This window comes from Panthera pardus, unplaced genomic scaffold (assembly GCF_024362965.1).
Source record: "Panthera pardus isolate Hobbes unplaced genomic scaffold, ASM2436296v1 HiC_scaffold_13, whole genome shotgun sequence".
Lineage (NCBI taxonomy): Eukaryota > Metazoa > Chordata > Mammalia > Carnivora > Felidae > Panthera > Panthera pardus.
This window is the reverse complement of record NW_026526688.1, coordinates 164,561,182-164,577,195: the sequence shown is the minus strand read 5'-3', so window position 1 is coordinate 164,577,195 and position 16,014 is coordinate 164,561,182. Positions and strand designations below refer to the sequence as shown.

General features: G+C 40.2%; 1 protein-coding gene across 1 annotated transcript in view; it reads left to right on the top strand.

The window, feature by feature from the left end:
- The first annotated feature begins 2,277 nt into the window (after positions 1 to 2,277).
- Positions 2,278 to 16,014, top strand: part of NIPAL1 (NIPA like domain containing 1) — a 29,242-nt gene continuing 15,505 nt past the window's right edge. Inside the window, exons 1-2 of the mRNA XM_019412654.2 lie at positions 2,278 to 2,387; positions 13,908 to 14,195. Of these exons, the coding sequence (XP_019268199.2) occupies positions 2,342 to 2,387; positions 13,908 to 14,195 (334 nt within the window). The 5' untranslated portion in view covers positions 2,278 to 2,341. The remainder of the gene's footprint in view (positions 2,388 to 13,907; positions 14,196 to 16,014) is intronic.

Below are 16,014 nucleotides of genomic sequence, written 5' to 3'. Positions count from 1 at the left end.
GGCGCCTGGGTGGTTGAGTTGGCTAGGCATCCAACTCTTGATTTCGACTCAGGTCATAATCTCACAGTTCCGGAGATTGAGCCCGGGGTGGGGCTCTGCACTGACCGCACAGAGCCTGCTTGGGATTCTCTCTTTCCCTATCTCTCTGCCCCCTTCCTGTTCACTCTCTTTCTTAAAATAAATAAATAAATAAACATTTTTTTTTTTTAAATAAGAAACTGGATTTGATTTTCATAAGAAATCATCTTGGGCACACTTGGGTGGCTCAGTCAGCTGAGGGACCAACTTGATTTCACCTCAGGTCATGATCCCAGGGTCATGGGATCGATACCCATGTCCAGCTTCACGCTGAGCATGGAGCCTACTTAGGATTCTCTCTCTCTCTCTCTCTCTCTCTCTCTCTGTGTGTGTCTCTCTCTCTCTGTCTCCCCCTCTGCCCCTCTCCCTCCCTCACATGATTTCTCTCTCTCTGTCTCTCTCTCTAAAAGAAAAAAAAAAGAAATCTCAATGGTACATTTTTCAGTGTTTGTTTTTTTCAAAAAATATCCAATGAGCAAATGGGTTAAGAGCATAGGTTCTAAAGCCAGACTTCATTAGTTAGCATCTCATCTCTACCACTTATCAGTTACATATCCATAAGCAAGTTATTTAATTTCTATGTGCCTCCCTTTCCTTATCTATAATGTAGGGATTCATAATAGTATCTATGCATTGTGATCATTTAAAAAGCAAATATTTATAAATGCTTAGAATAGTGCTTGTTCACATAAATGCTATATTGGTGCTAGTTAAATAAATAATAAGTAATACTCTAGATAACAGTTACTATTATCATCAATAAAGGCAAATTTTTCAATCTTATGTTCAAACAAAATGTTTAAATTAAAAAAAAATTTTTTTTAACATTTATTCATTTTTGAGGGCCAGAGCATGAGTGGGGGAGGGGCAGAGAGCGATGGAGACAGAATTCGAAGCAGGCATCAGGCTCTGAGCTGTTAGGTAGTACAGAGCCCAAGGTGGGGCTCAAACTCACAGACTGGAGATCATGACTTGAGCTGAAGTCAAAAGCTTAACTGACTGAGCCACCCAGGCACCCCCAATACATATAAAACAATACGTTTAAATAGAAATCTAAGCTTTAAGGCTTGTTCTCCAAATTTGGCATAAATGTCCTTCCCTTCCAACTTTCCCCTATTCCCCTCCCTATGCTATTCCTTCTCCACTAAGCCATCCACATGTGAAAGTGTGGGCCCTGTATTGATAAACTGATTGTTCTTAACTCTTCGTTCATCAGCCTAAGAACAAGAAAAGCAAGATTGAGGCCGCTGCTATAAAAGTCTGAGTCAATAAAAATAATAGTGCTGTTTACACTACCTAGGGCAAAGGCAAGGTGAGCAGACAAAAAGGACTTTTCTTCATTGCTGAAGTCCCCGAGCACAGAGGCACCCCATTTCTGTGGTGAGGGATCTAGCAGGAATTATATCCATTTGGTGTTGCATAATGACCTGCTACCAAGCCTTCCAGTAACTAGTTGGTTAAGTTACTTAACTTCGCTCTTTGCATCCGATCCCTCATCAGTAAAAACTAGGCATTAATAGACTAGGTTGTGAGATATAATGAGTTAATGTATACACATGCATGGTAAAACAAGAATATCATAAATGTTAGCTATTACTATTTTGTGAGAATAAGTCTTTTCAGTTCGAACATTGCTTCTTCCTTAGCGTTTATTGCAAATAACTACACGACTTAGAAAACGGTGTTGGGGGGACCAGGAGTTTGTAGCCGAGGGACCGCAGGGAGAATCTGATAGCACCACAGGGCAAAATCTACTAGAATCAACTTTAGCGTGGTGATTAGAGCAGAATCCCAGTGGCCAGCAACTTCCTTACAAAGCCTCTAACGTCCGAAGCAGGGCCCTCAAGAAGACATTTGTATCGCCTAGGCGGCCAGAAGGGGCCCTCCGCACAGCCTTTTCTCCACTAAATTCCGGGAGAGTTGGCTCGGCGGCCTCCACGCTCCCAGAGACGTCTTTACCCTGTGAGGTGTGTCTGTGCTTCCCGGCTGCGCGGCTCCACCCTCCGACCACAGCGGCAGGTGGCGTTCCCGCCAGCCACAGGGACCAGGATCTGCAAGCTAGGAGCCGGCTCCCAGCCTCATACCTCGGGGGCGTGGCTCGCGAGGAGGCTCCAGTCACATTGGCTGAGGCTGCCCGGGGGCGGAGTCAGTGAGCGCCAGTTCCAGACCCTGCAGCTCCGCCCCATCGCGGGTCCAGGGGGAGGAGGAGAGGCCCAGGTGGAGGAGGAGCGACGCCTGCTCCGGGAAGCCCCGTCTGGGGGCCATGGGGGCACAGGTGAGGCTGCCGCCTGGAGAGCCCTGCCGGGAAGGTGAGTGTCTGTCCCCGAGCCGAGGGATCTGGCATCTGGGTAGTGATGAGACCGGGTGGGCGGTCCCGGGTACTTGTGGGGAAGAGACACGAATACACCCGCTCGTAACGCATTCATTCTTGAGTTTAGGCATTCGGTCTTTTGAGCCAGTCAGCCAGTCAATAAATATTTATTGGTGCTTATAATAAGCCAGGCTCTGGGAAAGCCTGAGTCGAAAAAGACATAAACTTGGCTCTCCCTCTGGTCCAGGAGGCAGACCCACGTAAATTACAGCGTGCCGAGTGTCGGGACGGGGAAATTCAGGGTGCTGTGGGAAGATTCTCGAGTCTCGTCTGAGAAAGACTCTTCCAGAGTCCGCGGTCGAAGTCACCCGGTGGGCAGAGGGCGTGCCCGGGGACGGGACGGGAGTCTGGTGTGGCGCCCTGCGCTGGCTCCGAGAGGGTCACACACGGTGGAAGGTCAGGCGCCCTGGACCTCGGGGGAGGGCGCCGGACCCGCCTGGGCCGTCCACCTCTCTCCTCTGTCTTCGAGATGAACACTTCTGCAACCCTGCTAGCCTCGCGTCTGGCTCGCTGTGCAGCCACCTCTTGGCTGCATAAGGCGAGAGCCCAACAGAAGAGGAGACCGGGAACCGGGCGCAGTGATTTGTAGGCTTGTTACTGCTGGGGTTTCGGCCCCCACTCGAATCCTGAAAAATCGCTGGGCGAGGATGCCACTTGCCTTTTGCCAGCTGTTTACAACACTGGCAGGCTTTCTGAAGTCTCAGTACAGAAGGCGCGTGTGAGCTGGGACAGAAGTAGGGACCGGAATACCTGAGGGCATGCCACAGGACAGGAAGGGTGTGCCTCAACCGACGTGACAGCTTTCAAGGTGTCTAGGGGAACGCGGATTTCTAAATTACCTGGTATGGACAGGAAGGGGGAGGATTGAAGGGCGTGGGAAGAATACCTTCCCAAAGTTGCTGAGCATTTCCCGGTTTTTCTCTCCTCTGGGCTCCTCCGGAGTGAGTATCTTTGATGTGGGAAGTTTGAACTAAAAAGACGTTGGGTGGGGGGAATTGGAGGGGGAGACACTGAGCTAATCAAAACTATGCCCGGCAAGAGAGAGAAGGGACACAAAGAGAAAACGCCTGAACAATTCAGGAATTACTCAAAAGGTGAGATTTTGGAAGTGGTTACTAAAGCAGCTGGATCTGGAATTATTTCCTAGATAGTCAGGTTGTGTGACCTTTGTCTGAATAATTCCTAAACCAGTAAGTCAGACTGTTAATAACACATCCACCCTTGTTTACCCAAGGATCTGTAAGTAAGAAGGGTATGTGAATTACACTTGCTCTAGGAACAGGTGTTTTTCCTGCTTTGCTCATGCCTTTAGTTCCAACAAGAAATACTCAAGCTCAATGCTTAATACCTGTGATGAATTATATTTGTATGGGAAAGACAAGAGAAATCAGAATCCTTGTCAATGGTGGGAAAAGATTAGGCTCTGGCATGAGTCTTCTGTGCTATGACTTAACCTCCTTGAGTCTTCATCAATAAATTGGGAATAATTCATACAGTTTACAGTTGTGAGATTACATAGGAAACACACAGTTCAGGGCCTGAAATGGAGTAGAGTCTCAATTTTTCATTCATTCATTTAGTCAGTCAGTCATCCAAATAACAAGAGTCCCATGTGCCAGGCACTGACCTAGGTGCTGGTATGAAGGGATTCACAAGACAGTCTAGTGCTAGACTCTAGTTATTTTTTTATGTGTTTATTTATTTATTGTTATTATATGAAATTTATTGTCAAATTAGTTTCCATACAACACCCAGTGCTCATCCCCAAAGATGCCCTCTTCAGTACCCATCACCTACCCTATCCTCCCTCCCACCCCCCATCAACCTTCAGTTTGTTCTCAGTTTTTAAGCCTAGACTCTAGTTAAAGCCTTGCATGCAGCTTACTGTGTACAAGGCTGATACTATGCAAGAAACAAATGAATAAAAAAGGACATTACAAGAGTGGTAAGTGTCATGGATAATGTCTTGAGAGAGTAGGGGGTGTTTAGATTGGGGACTCAGGGAAGACCCCTTAGAAAAAGTTGTATTTGAGCTGAGGCCTGAATGACAAAGAGTCCATTATGAGATCTGAGGTTAGAATATTCCATTTGGACTTCCATGAAGAAAAAGTTGACCCCATGTCTTGGTTTTGACTCTTAAAACCATAGACGCTTCAAAAAACCTTCTAAGCCAAAATTTTCTATAAATAATAAGTAAGTAAGTAAGTACATAAGTAAATAAATAATACATATGAAGGTTTTTTTTTTATTTAGGTTTTTGATATTATGTCACATATTCCACAGATCTCAATTTCAGTCCAACAGCCAATAGGGGCTTATTACTATGAAAATATGACACCATGAAAATAGAATGTAAGAAATATACCTGTCACCTATGAAGCACCAACTGCATGAAGATTGTGTACCATGGGACTGTAGAAGGTGATAAAGGAAACAAAGGACAGAAAGACTGGGCTGTAAGGAGGACAAACCATATATTCCAGGGCCTCTGCTTGAGAATTCTGAGCTCGTTTGGCAGTAGGGACAATAAGCGGGAGATAGAGAGGACCCAATGGTTTTCAAAGTTTTTACCAAGTGGACCACTTTTCCAGGGTGCAGCCGGCTAGCAGAATAAAAAAATGACATAGATGGTTTTTAGGGCTAATTCAGTTTGTCATGGTTCTGAGAAGAAGAAATTAAGGAACTGTATTCTTTGAGGACTGGCTGTATCTCTCTTGTACTGATTAGGATATGTCCCGTATTCATGTATATAATCTCAAATTTTCAAAACAGGTTTGCATAAAGATGTATCAGTTTATCTTCACGCATAATTAAATTCTATGAATTTTATTACGTAGTCATTTTCTCCTTTTTACAGATACAGAAACCAAGGCCCAGCCAATTGAATAATGTTTCATAATTAGCGATCAAACCAGGCACAAAATTATTTGGGCCTTTGTTTTTCTGCAGGTGCCCGACCCCATTTTCTGGCTCTGTTGGATGCAGTGGTATTCATTTTAATGATTCTGAAATCTTACTCTAAAAAAACTCTATGTTATAAACATTTCTCAAAATTTCACCAAGTGGGGGCGCCTGGGTGTGTCAGTTGGTTAAGCATCCAACTTTGGCTCAGGTCATGATCTCATGGTCCATGAATTCAAGCCCCACGTCGGGCTTTGTGCTGACAGCTGGGAGCCTGGAGCCTGCTTCAGATTCTGTGTCTCCCTCTCTCTGCCCCTCCCCCACTCACACGCTGTCTCTCTCTCTCTCTCTCTCTCTCAAAAATAAACATTTAAACAATTTTTCACAGTGGCTGCACCTGTTTGCATTCCCACCAACAGTACATAAGGGTTTCTTTTTCTCCACATCCTCACCAACACCTGTTGTTGCTTATGTTGTTGATTTTAGCCATTCTGACAGTTCTGATATCTCATTGTAGTTTTAATTTGCATTTCCCTGATGGTAAGTGATAATGAACATCTTTTCATGTATCTGTTGATGATCTGTGTATCTTCTTTGGAGAAGTATCTGTTCATGTCTTCTGCCTGTTTTTTAATTGGATTATTTGTTTGGGGAGTGTTGAGTTTTATAAGTTCTTTATATATTTTGGATACTAGCCCTTAATCAGATATGTCATTGCAAATATCATCCCTCATTCTGTAGGTTGTTCTTTTTTAATGTTTATTTATTTATTTTGAAAGAGAGAGCGTGCATGCTCATGCTGAGTGAGGGAGGGATAGTGAGAGGGAGGGAGAGAGGGAAAGAGAGAGAGAGAATCCCAAGCAGGCTCCATGCTCAGTGTGGAACTCAATGTGGGGCTCCATCTCAGGAGCATGAGATCATGACCTGAGCCTAAATCAAGAGTCAGTTGCTTCAATGACTGAGCCACCCACGTGCCCTTCTGTAGGTTATCTTTTAGTTTTTTTGACTGTTTATTTTGCTGTGCAGATTTTTATTTTAATGAAGTCCCAATAGTTTATTTTTGCTTTTCTTTCCCTTGCCTCAGAAGACATATCTAGAAAGAACTTTCTATGACCAATGTCAAAGAAGTTACTACTTGTGTTCTTTTCTAAGATTTTTATGGTTTCACAGCTCACATTTGGGGTTTTAATCCATTTTGAATTTATTTTTGTGTATGGGTAAGAAAGTGATCCAGTTTTCCCAACACCATTTGTTGAAGAGACAGTCTTTTTCCCATCGCATATTTTTCCGGGTTTGTCAAAAACTAATTAACTATATAATTGTGCATTTATTTCTGGGTTTCTATTCTGTTCTATTGACTATGTGTCTATTTTTGTGCCAGCACCATACTGTTTTGATCACTATAACTTTGCAGTATAACTTGAAGTCCAGAACTGTGATACCTCTAGCTTTGCTTTGCTTTGCTTTGCTTTTTCAAGGTTACTTTGGCTATTTGGGGTCTTTTGTGGTTCCATACAAATTTTAGGATTGTTCTAGTTCTTAAAAAATGGTGTTGGTATTTTGATAGAGATTGCATTAAATGTGTAGGGTGCTTTGGGTAGGATTGACGTTTTAACAATCTTTGTTCTTCTAATCCACAAGCATGCAATGTCTTTCCATTTCTTTGTGTCCTTTTAAATTTCTTTCATCAGTGTTTTACAGTTTTCAGAGTACAGATCTTTCCCCTCTTTGCTTAGGTTTATTCCTGGCATCTTACTATTTTGGTACAATTGTAAATGGGATTCTTTTCTTGATTTCTCTTTTTGCTGCTTCATTATTGGTGTGTAGAAATACAACAGATTTCTGTATGTTGATTTTGTATCCTACGACCTCACTGAATGAATTTGATTATCAGTTCTAGTAGTTTCTTTGGTAGAGTCTTTGGAGCTTTCTATATACAGTATCATGTCATCTGCAAATAGTGAAAGTTTTACTTCTTCCTTACCAATTTGGATGCCTTTTGTTTCCTTTTGCTGTCTGATATAAATGTACCTTATTGCAATATTGTCCTTTAAGTTCCTTTCCTACATCTTCATTCTTTAAGCCTTTTTTTAATTTCTGGAGGATTTTATCTTTAGTGCTTTAGTAACTTTAGTAATATACAGATTGTAAGGTGTGAAAAGAGCAGCGGGTTATGTAGGAGATTTGGTGGACAACAGTCCTCCTACAGTACTTGGCTTCCAAACACACCGATGGTGGTAAGATCTCGGTTAATTTTTTTTCTTTCATCAAGAGTGTCTTCTCAATTTTACTTTGGTTAATTGAAATCATGGTCTTCGTACCCAGCCTTAACGGAGTTTATATGTAGATATATTACTATGACTTGCTTTCCATATCGGCACAAAATAATTTCTCATTCTTATTCTGTGCCAAATTTTCTCTAAATTATTTCTCATTCCTATTCTGCTCCCCTTGTTCCTGTCTGATAGTTCTCTCTCACTAAAGTTGTCAGTCAGCTTCAGGGGAACAGAGACCTGTTCACCTGTTTTGTTGATCACTATCTCCCCTGTTCTTAGAGCAGGGCCTGGAACACAGGAATTGCTTAATAAGAATTTGCAAAGTGTTGAATAAATGAATACCTAACATAATGCCTTGCATGGTAGGTGTTCAACAATTATTTTGTTGAGTAAATAGAAAGCGGTGCCTGGATGGCTCAGTCGGTTGAGCATCCCACTCTTGATTTTTTATTCAGGTCATGATTTCATGGTTCATGAGTTTGAGCCCTGCGTCAATCTCCACACCAACAGTGTGGAGTCTGCTTGTGATTCTCTGTCTCCCTCTCTCTCTGCCCCTCCCCTACTTGCTCACTCGCTCTCTCAAAAATAAATAACATTAAACAAAAAAAGAAATAATTTTTAAAAAAGAAATAGATACATGAATTTACAAGGCTGTTATAAAGCCATAATGAAACTGTGAGAAGAAGTTTGTTTCATGGGCAGTAAGGTGATATGATGGAAAGTGAGAAATTTCTTTAGAGTGGGTAGGCAGGAAGGCCTTTCTAAAGAAGTCCCATTTTCAAGTAAGAGCTCAATGAGGAGTAGTTAGCTTGCCAGCCACTACCCAGGCTAAGGCACACGTCACAAAGCTTTAAGGTGAGAAGGAATTTAGTTTATGAAAGAAACAGGACCAAAAAAAAAATTGCAGGGAATGTGGTTAGAGAGATAACAGGAGGCAGCATCCTGTACGCCCTGGTAGACTATGGTGGGGATTTTGGAGAAAGGAAGCCATTGTAGAATTTTACAGGGAGAATGACAAGTTTGGACCTACTAATCTAAAGACTCATTTCACCTGATGTTGCCCCCTACCACACTTTCACCTCATCTCTTGCCATCTCCCTTCCGTCATCCCAGTCAGCCTCAAGCACATCACTGCCTCAAGATTGCTGTTGCATTTATACATAGCAGAGAGGTTTGTCCACTTCATTAAAAAAAAATTCCTTTATGCTAATTTTACTGCTTTCCATGGAACTCAACATATGTAGTTATTAGTTTACTTGTTTGTTTCCCCTCATTAGAATAAACATGAGAGCAGGAATTCTATGTTATTCATCATTGTATCCCCAGCTTCTAGAAAATGCCTCACGGACAGTAGATACTCAATAACTGTTGAATTAATGATTGAAAAGACAGCTAGTGTTATTTCAGAGAATGAATGAGAGAGAGAGATGCAATATAATGTCAGAGCATGTAAAGCTTTTAAAGAGTCCAGGATGAGAAGTTTAGATTTTGTTATAATAACAATGAAAAGTCATGGGGTGGGGGAGGGAAATTAAGCAGAGGAATGACATAATCTGATTCACACTGGCTGATATTTGGAGAATAAATTGTAGGGAATATAAAGAGATTCATTTATTTATTTATTTTTGTATGCTAATAGGAATAGACAAGTGTATCAGTCAGCTATTGCTATGTAATATATAGCCCCAAACTCAACGGCTGAAAACAACAATCATATACTCTTACCAATGTGTCTGTAGATCAGCTGATGGTTGATTGAACTAACCTGTGTTCACTTGGGTGTCTCTGCATCAGGCTACATGTCCGTGCAGGCTTGGCTCCTTCCTGTGGGATGAACTTAGATCTGCTCCATGTATTTTCATTCTGGGGCTCAGGCTGAAGGGGCAGCCGCTCCTTAGGGAAGCTCTATTCCTGACCAATACAGAGGTAAAAGAGAGTAAACCTAAGCACATAAGTGCATTTGAATCCTGTCTTCATATCACCTCTGCTGTTGTCCCATTGACCACCAACTCACTTTCAGCCTGACCTCAGGGGAAGAATGCTCTGCCCACATCAGGAGGTATGAGGGAGTAAATATTTGCTGAATAATAAGCCAAACTAACACATAATATAGATGGTGAGACAATGATTTCCTCAAACTGGAAATATCTTGTAGTGATTAAAAATGCAGTTTTGGGGCGCCTGGATGGCGCAGTCGGTTGAGCGTCCGACTTCAGCCAGGTCACGATCTCGCGGTCCGTGAGTTCGAGCCCCGCGTCAGGCTCTGGGCTGATGGCTCAGAGTCTGGAGCCTGTTTCCGATTCTGTGTCTCCCTCTCTCTCTGCCCCTCCCCCGTTCATGCTCTGTCTCTCTCTGTCCCAAAAATAAATAAAAAACGTTGAAAAAAAAATTAAAAAAAAAAAAAAAAAATTAAAAAAAAAAAAATGCAGTTTTACGCAATCACTGACTTCTTAGGAACCAACTTCCTACTGTATGTAATAAACTGGACAATTTTAATTATTACTCTCCGTAGGCAAATTGTACCTGAAAAAAATTATTCAAAGTATTTCATCTTTGTATAAACATTAATAACTTTCAACTGGCTTTATTTTTACTTTATGTTTTTACTTTTCTGAAATAAGAATACTGGCCTGGAAATTGGCCAGCCAAATACTTGGCTGTGATTTAGGCAATTACATGGCTTTGGCAAGTCACTTAATAATCTTGGCATCGGTTTCTTTAAAATGTCTTTCAACTCCAAGTGCCTGTGAATTTAAAGCTGGTGTATCAGCAACATTTATGAGCCACTGGGATTGTAAGTAAATTACTCTGGGAACAAAGATAGCTTATGATCAAATCACAAATCATAGAAGGCATCTTCAGAATCATTGAGTGAAACTCCCTCATTTTAGAGATGAGGAAATTGAAGTCAAGAGTGAATACTTAACTTGTCCATGTTTATAGATAGCAACAGAGCTCAAGGTGAGGAAAGGTATACAATCCTACAGACAATTTAACTTTGTTTTTAAATTTTTAAGTTGTATGTGTATAAGTGAACTTTCACACTTGTACATAGAACATACATATCAAGTTCAACAATATGAAACTGCTATTTTCATGGGGTCAAAAATTGTCAGATATCATTAATTATATGTTTCAACATAACTAAGAACGTTAGCAGTACTCTTTGGAGAGCAAAAATGTTGTACATTACCCAAATGTCCACCAACTGTAAAATAGAAAAATTGTGAGATAATCATACAATGAAATTCAGTACAACTAGGCAAAAACAAACCCTAAAGCCAGGTGCACCAACACTGATAAATCTCAAAAACAAGCAAGTCCCCAAAGAACCTACTGTATGACTATATTTTATAAGGTGCAAGAGGTAAAACTAAATAATTTATTTTTTAAAGATATAGTCATATAAGGGAAATCTTTTTTTTTTTTTTTTGGTAAAGAATAGGGATCTTTTGCAGGAAGTCAGAGATAATGATAGAGATAATGTTTTATTTCTTAAATTGGGTGGTTGACACATTGATGCATATTGAATTATTTTTCTTTATAACTGACACATATTTTCTAAATATTAATTACTCAATATTTACAAAAATTAATAATAACAGTACCAAAGAATTAGTGCATGCTCCCTGCTTGTAGGAGTATGAATTGGTTCCATCATTTTAGAGGGTATTATAGTGTCTATTAAAATAAAATATAACGATGGGTGCCTGGGTGGCTCAGTTGATTAAACATCTGACTTTGGCTCAGGTCATGATTCCTCAGTTCGGTTTGTGGGTTCCAGCCCGATGTTGCTGCTCTGTGCTGACAGCTCAGAGCCTGGAGTCTGCTTCAGATTCTGTGTCTCCCTCTCTTTCTGTCCCTCCCCCGCTTGCACACGTGTGCTCTCTCTCTCTCTCTCTCTCTCACTCCCTCTCACTCTCAAAAATAAACATTTAAAAAATAAAATATAATGAACGTAATAGATTTTCTCTGTGTTGAATAAAGTTTAGATTAAACTTACTTTGTTTACTAGAATCTTCAGAAGCCAACTCAGATATCTGATCCCTCTGAAATACTCCACAGGCTCTCTGCCCACACATTGTACTTCACCCATCTGTCTCCTTCTGCCCTACACCACTCCACACCCACCAACCCACCCTTCACCCCCCCCACTTCCTCCTTCAGTCACATCTGATGTAGGCTCCTCTCATCAACATGCACCCAAAACATAAAGCCATTTCTCGAAGGTCAGAAACTAGACAAGATTTTTATTATTGTTCCTGCCATAAAACTTGCACATTAATATCTACTGTTCACAATAAGAACTTACAAAATACAACAAAGATTATTTGCTTTCCCTTATTGCCTTCTGCCCCCACACCCCCCTAAAATGTCGGAAACATTTTGCTGTGTCAACAGCTTAGAAAGAATATTGTTTCACTGGAATGAGACCTGCCCACACTGTTTTCCCAGATGAAGTTTTGGAATGGTTATGTTAATTACATAGTAAGTAACACCACTGCAGCCATGGAATTCACTGGAAAGTCAAGTCAGATGTTTCCTCTCTCAGGAATTAATGGAATGGAAACTCTTACTATGAAAATCATTTTCTATTCTTGAGGTTTAGATGAGATGAACAGTGACTGGAACAAGATTGCTAAGGGCTAGCTTGTTTGAAAATTTGTAGCAATTCTTATTAAAACAACCTGCCTGAAAATTCCTCAATGTTATAGACTATACCTATAGCCATAGAATTCTTCTTAGAATATTTAGCAATTTTGACTTAGAATTTATGCTGTATCTTTGAAACAGTTTATTCATTTTCAAATGATAAGAAATAAGTGAAATAATAATCATGAAAGGCTTGAATTCAATTATTTTACCTTTTTAAGGCCTGAATTTTATAGTTGTTTCTTAACTTTGTAAGTGGTAAATTCAGATAACTGCATAATGTCAAAGAGGCATTAATACAGTTACCAAAGTTTTATCCCTAAGACATCATTTGGTCAAACTGTTTTGCCTTCTTAAGATTTCTGAGATGTAAAAAAAAAAAAAAAAAAAAAATTGAGATGTAAAACTAATTTTTTTCATTGAACTCTAATATTGTAGTTGATTCATTTAGCTTTGCCTTCTTTGTTATAATGGAAAAAATATGCTTTTTAAAGACAAAAATGAAACTAACATAATACTGTATGTTAACGATACTTAAAATAAAATAAAAATAAAAGGAAAAAAGTTAGAAGAGAGTCAGAAAATCTAGTCACAATGTCACTTTGTTCGCAGCTAGCTTTTCAAGTGGAGAACAGATTAAAAGTTTTTTACAGGGGCAGCTGGGTGGCTCAGATGGTTGGCTGTCCTACTTTGGCTCATGAGTTGGATCCCTACATTGGGCCCTCTGCTGTCAGCCTGGAGCCTGCTTGGGATCCTCTGTCCCCTGTCTCTCCACCCCACCCTCACTCATGTGCAGGTGCTTTCTGTCTCTCTCTCTCTCAAAAACAATCATTTAAAAATAAATAAAAAATAAATAAAAGTTTCTTACATTGTCTATCGTGGGTTCATTTGTGTTTTTGCGTTTAGCTTTCAAATTCCAAGGCACTTCTAATACTGGGTCTGGCTCAGTAGATTTACATGTTTATTTGAATCCCATTCTAAGAAAAGCTTACTGAGGTTTAATTCATTTTTTTATTAGATTCTATTTAATTTAGGAGAAGGGAGAGGAGTAGACCTGAAAAATCATTCTCTTCAGGGAAAGTAGTACAGAACCCTAAACCCACTTTTAAATACGTTTTCTAAAAGGCACAGTTCACACCCCACAGAATGGGTTAGCTGCATTTCCTATAACATTCTGACCGATGGATTCCCCTGCCCGTCCCTATGCCCAGGCATCATAAACACTGCTCTCCAGGAGCCATGCTGATCATGAGGAGTGAGGTGCGTGTGGGGGACAGTGATGGATTAATGAACGCAAGTCATGTTGCTGTTTTGCTAGAACGAAGAAACAAGCAAGTGTTGTCCAGATTTTCCAATTTATAAGATGAAGTCAGACTTTCAGGTGAAATCTCTCATTTTTAAATGATGACAACTAAGCAATTTCAAAACATTTTTAAGAACCTGTGTGAGTCAAACAGAACGTGTCCACAGGACTAGGAACCACCTCCCGGAGACTTCCCTTCATGCAGTAAGAAACAGGGTTTCAGTACCATCCACTTGGGTTTCTCTCTCTTTTTACAGAAAAGGGGTAAACATTAATGTATCTCCCTTTTGTGTTTGTTGACATTTCCTTCTTTCCTTTTTTCCAGGCTACATGCTATCTCTCGTCTGTGCAAACTCCTCCCAGGCCTGGTGTGAGATCACAAATGTGTCACGACTGCTGGCTTCTCCTGTCCTCTACAGGGACCTGAATTCCAGCTACAGGGACCTGAATTCCAGCATAAGCAACTTGATCATTTCTGCAAATGTAGAAAACAGATACAGTCTGTATGTAGGCCTAATGCTGGCAGTAAGTTCCAGTATTTTTATTGGCTCCAGCTTCATACTGAAAAAGAAGGGCCTCTTGCAACTGGCAAAGAAGGGCATTACCAGAGCTGGTAAGAAACGGATGCAACTAGAGAATTCAAGTTTCTGCAGAAATAATCCTATTGTAAGACCTTAGTGCTACAGCAGTAATATTTTACTGTCTCTATCTTATTCCCTGTCTCTATGCTTAGCAAATCTCCTCTGTGGTGTCCAGGATTGAGCTTGCTGTGTCTCCTTCAGGGTAAAACTAAAATTCTTGTTTCCAGAGGTTGAGAGTGTGGAATGAATTCTTCTTTCATAGCTGTTGTGTGTGATTTCAGTGTTCAAGGTCAGATGCTGCTTTCCTGATTAACACATGTCAGTGGCTTTTCTTTGCACTCAGAATAAAATCCAGACACCTTTCCACAGTCTTTGACCTCCTGCATAAACTGGCCCTTGCAGACTCTGCAGCTTTATCTTCCGCTACTGTCCCTATCCCTTACTTTTCTCTGGTTCCTGGAATAGACCAAGTTCTTTGCCACCTCAAGGTCTTTTCCTTTTGCATGGAATGCTCTTCTCCCTGCTTTTCATTTGGCTGACTCATCCTTCGGACTTCAGCTTAAATATCATCACCTTCCCTGGTCTTCCTCTCTGGGACATGTCCCTTACCACCTTCATCCCGCCCTGTTACTCTCTATCATTGCCCTAAGGGTTTCTTTCATTGTACCTAAAAAAATCTGTCACTGTACATTTAATGTTTATTTACTTGTTTATTGATAGTAGATTCACAAGAGCAGGAACCTTCCCTAGCATAGTGTTTGACACCCAATAAGTATTTGTTAAATCAGTAAATGGATAGCAGGATTAGGTTGCTGTTACTATAGTGATATTTCACATGCTAAGTAACTTAGCTTGACTACCGTCCATTAACCATGAATTTCTATTCTTTCTTATCAAGAATATCATAGAAGAGTAAATAATATTCTAAGGTTCATATGGAAAAATGACTACAAATTGCACAAATAAGTTCATAAAAATACTATTGGAGATTTGCACTATCAGAAATAAAACATACTATAATGCTATAGTAATTAAAACAGTTTGGTACTGGCACTAAAAAAGATAGACAAAAAAATGAAAGATAATTGAAAACTTATAAAGGGACCCAAATACGTATAACAATTTAATACATGATTTTTTAAAGTGGCATTTCAATTCACTGGAGAAAGGATGGCTTATTCAATCAAAAGTGTTAATGGGGCACCTGGGAGGCTCAGTAGATTAAGCATACGACTCACGACTCATGACGACGTCATGATCTCACGGTTAGTGAGACTGAGCCCCGCATCAGGCGCTGCACTGACAGCATGCAGAGCCTGCTTGGGATTCTCTCTCTCCCTCTCTTTTTGCCCTACCCCAGCTTGCATGAGAGTGGGTGCATGCACTCTCTCCCTCTCTCTCAAAATAAATAAACATTTTTTTAAAAGTGTTGAGACAATCGGCAAAAATTAGAGGAGAAAAATGTAAGAGTTTTACTTCATACTATTCAGCAATTTAAAATGAAATGATTTTTTTCAAAAAACCTAAAAGAAGGTCTTTCTAACCATACAGATAAAGGAAGAAGCTATTCTATATGAAAGAAGAGATTACCTAAATTGATTTTTTTAAAAATCCTACATGGAAACACCTTAACTGAAACTAAAAACCAAATGACATGGGGGGGGGGGCATGTTTCCAAAATATATGACAGACAAAGGATATTAAGATCCATAATATATAAAGAGTGACTATAGGTGATAAGAAAAAGATTAGTACCCTAAGGTAAAATAGGCAAAGTACATAAATAAGAAACTCACAAAACAAGAAATGCAAATGGTCAATAAACAGATAGAAGTAAATATTATTTCACTA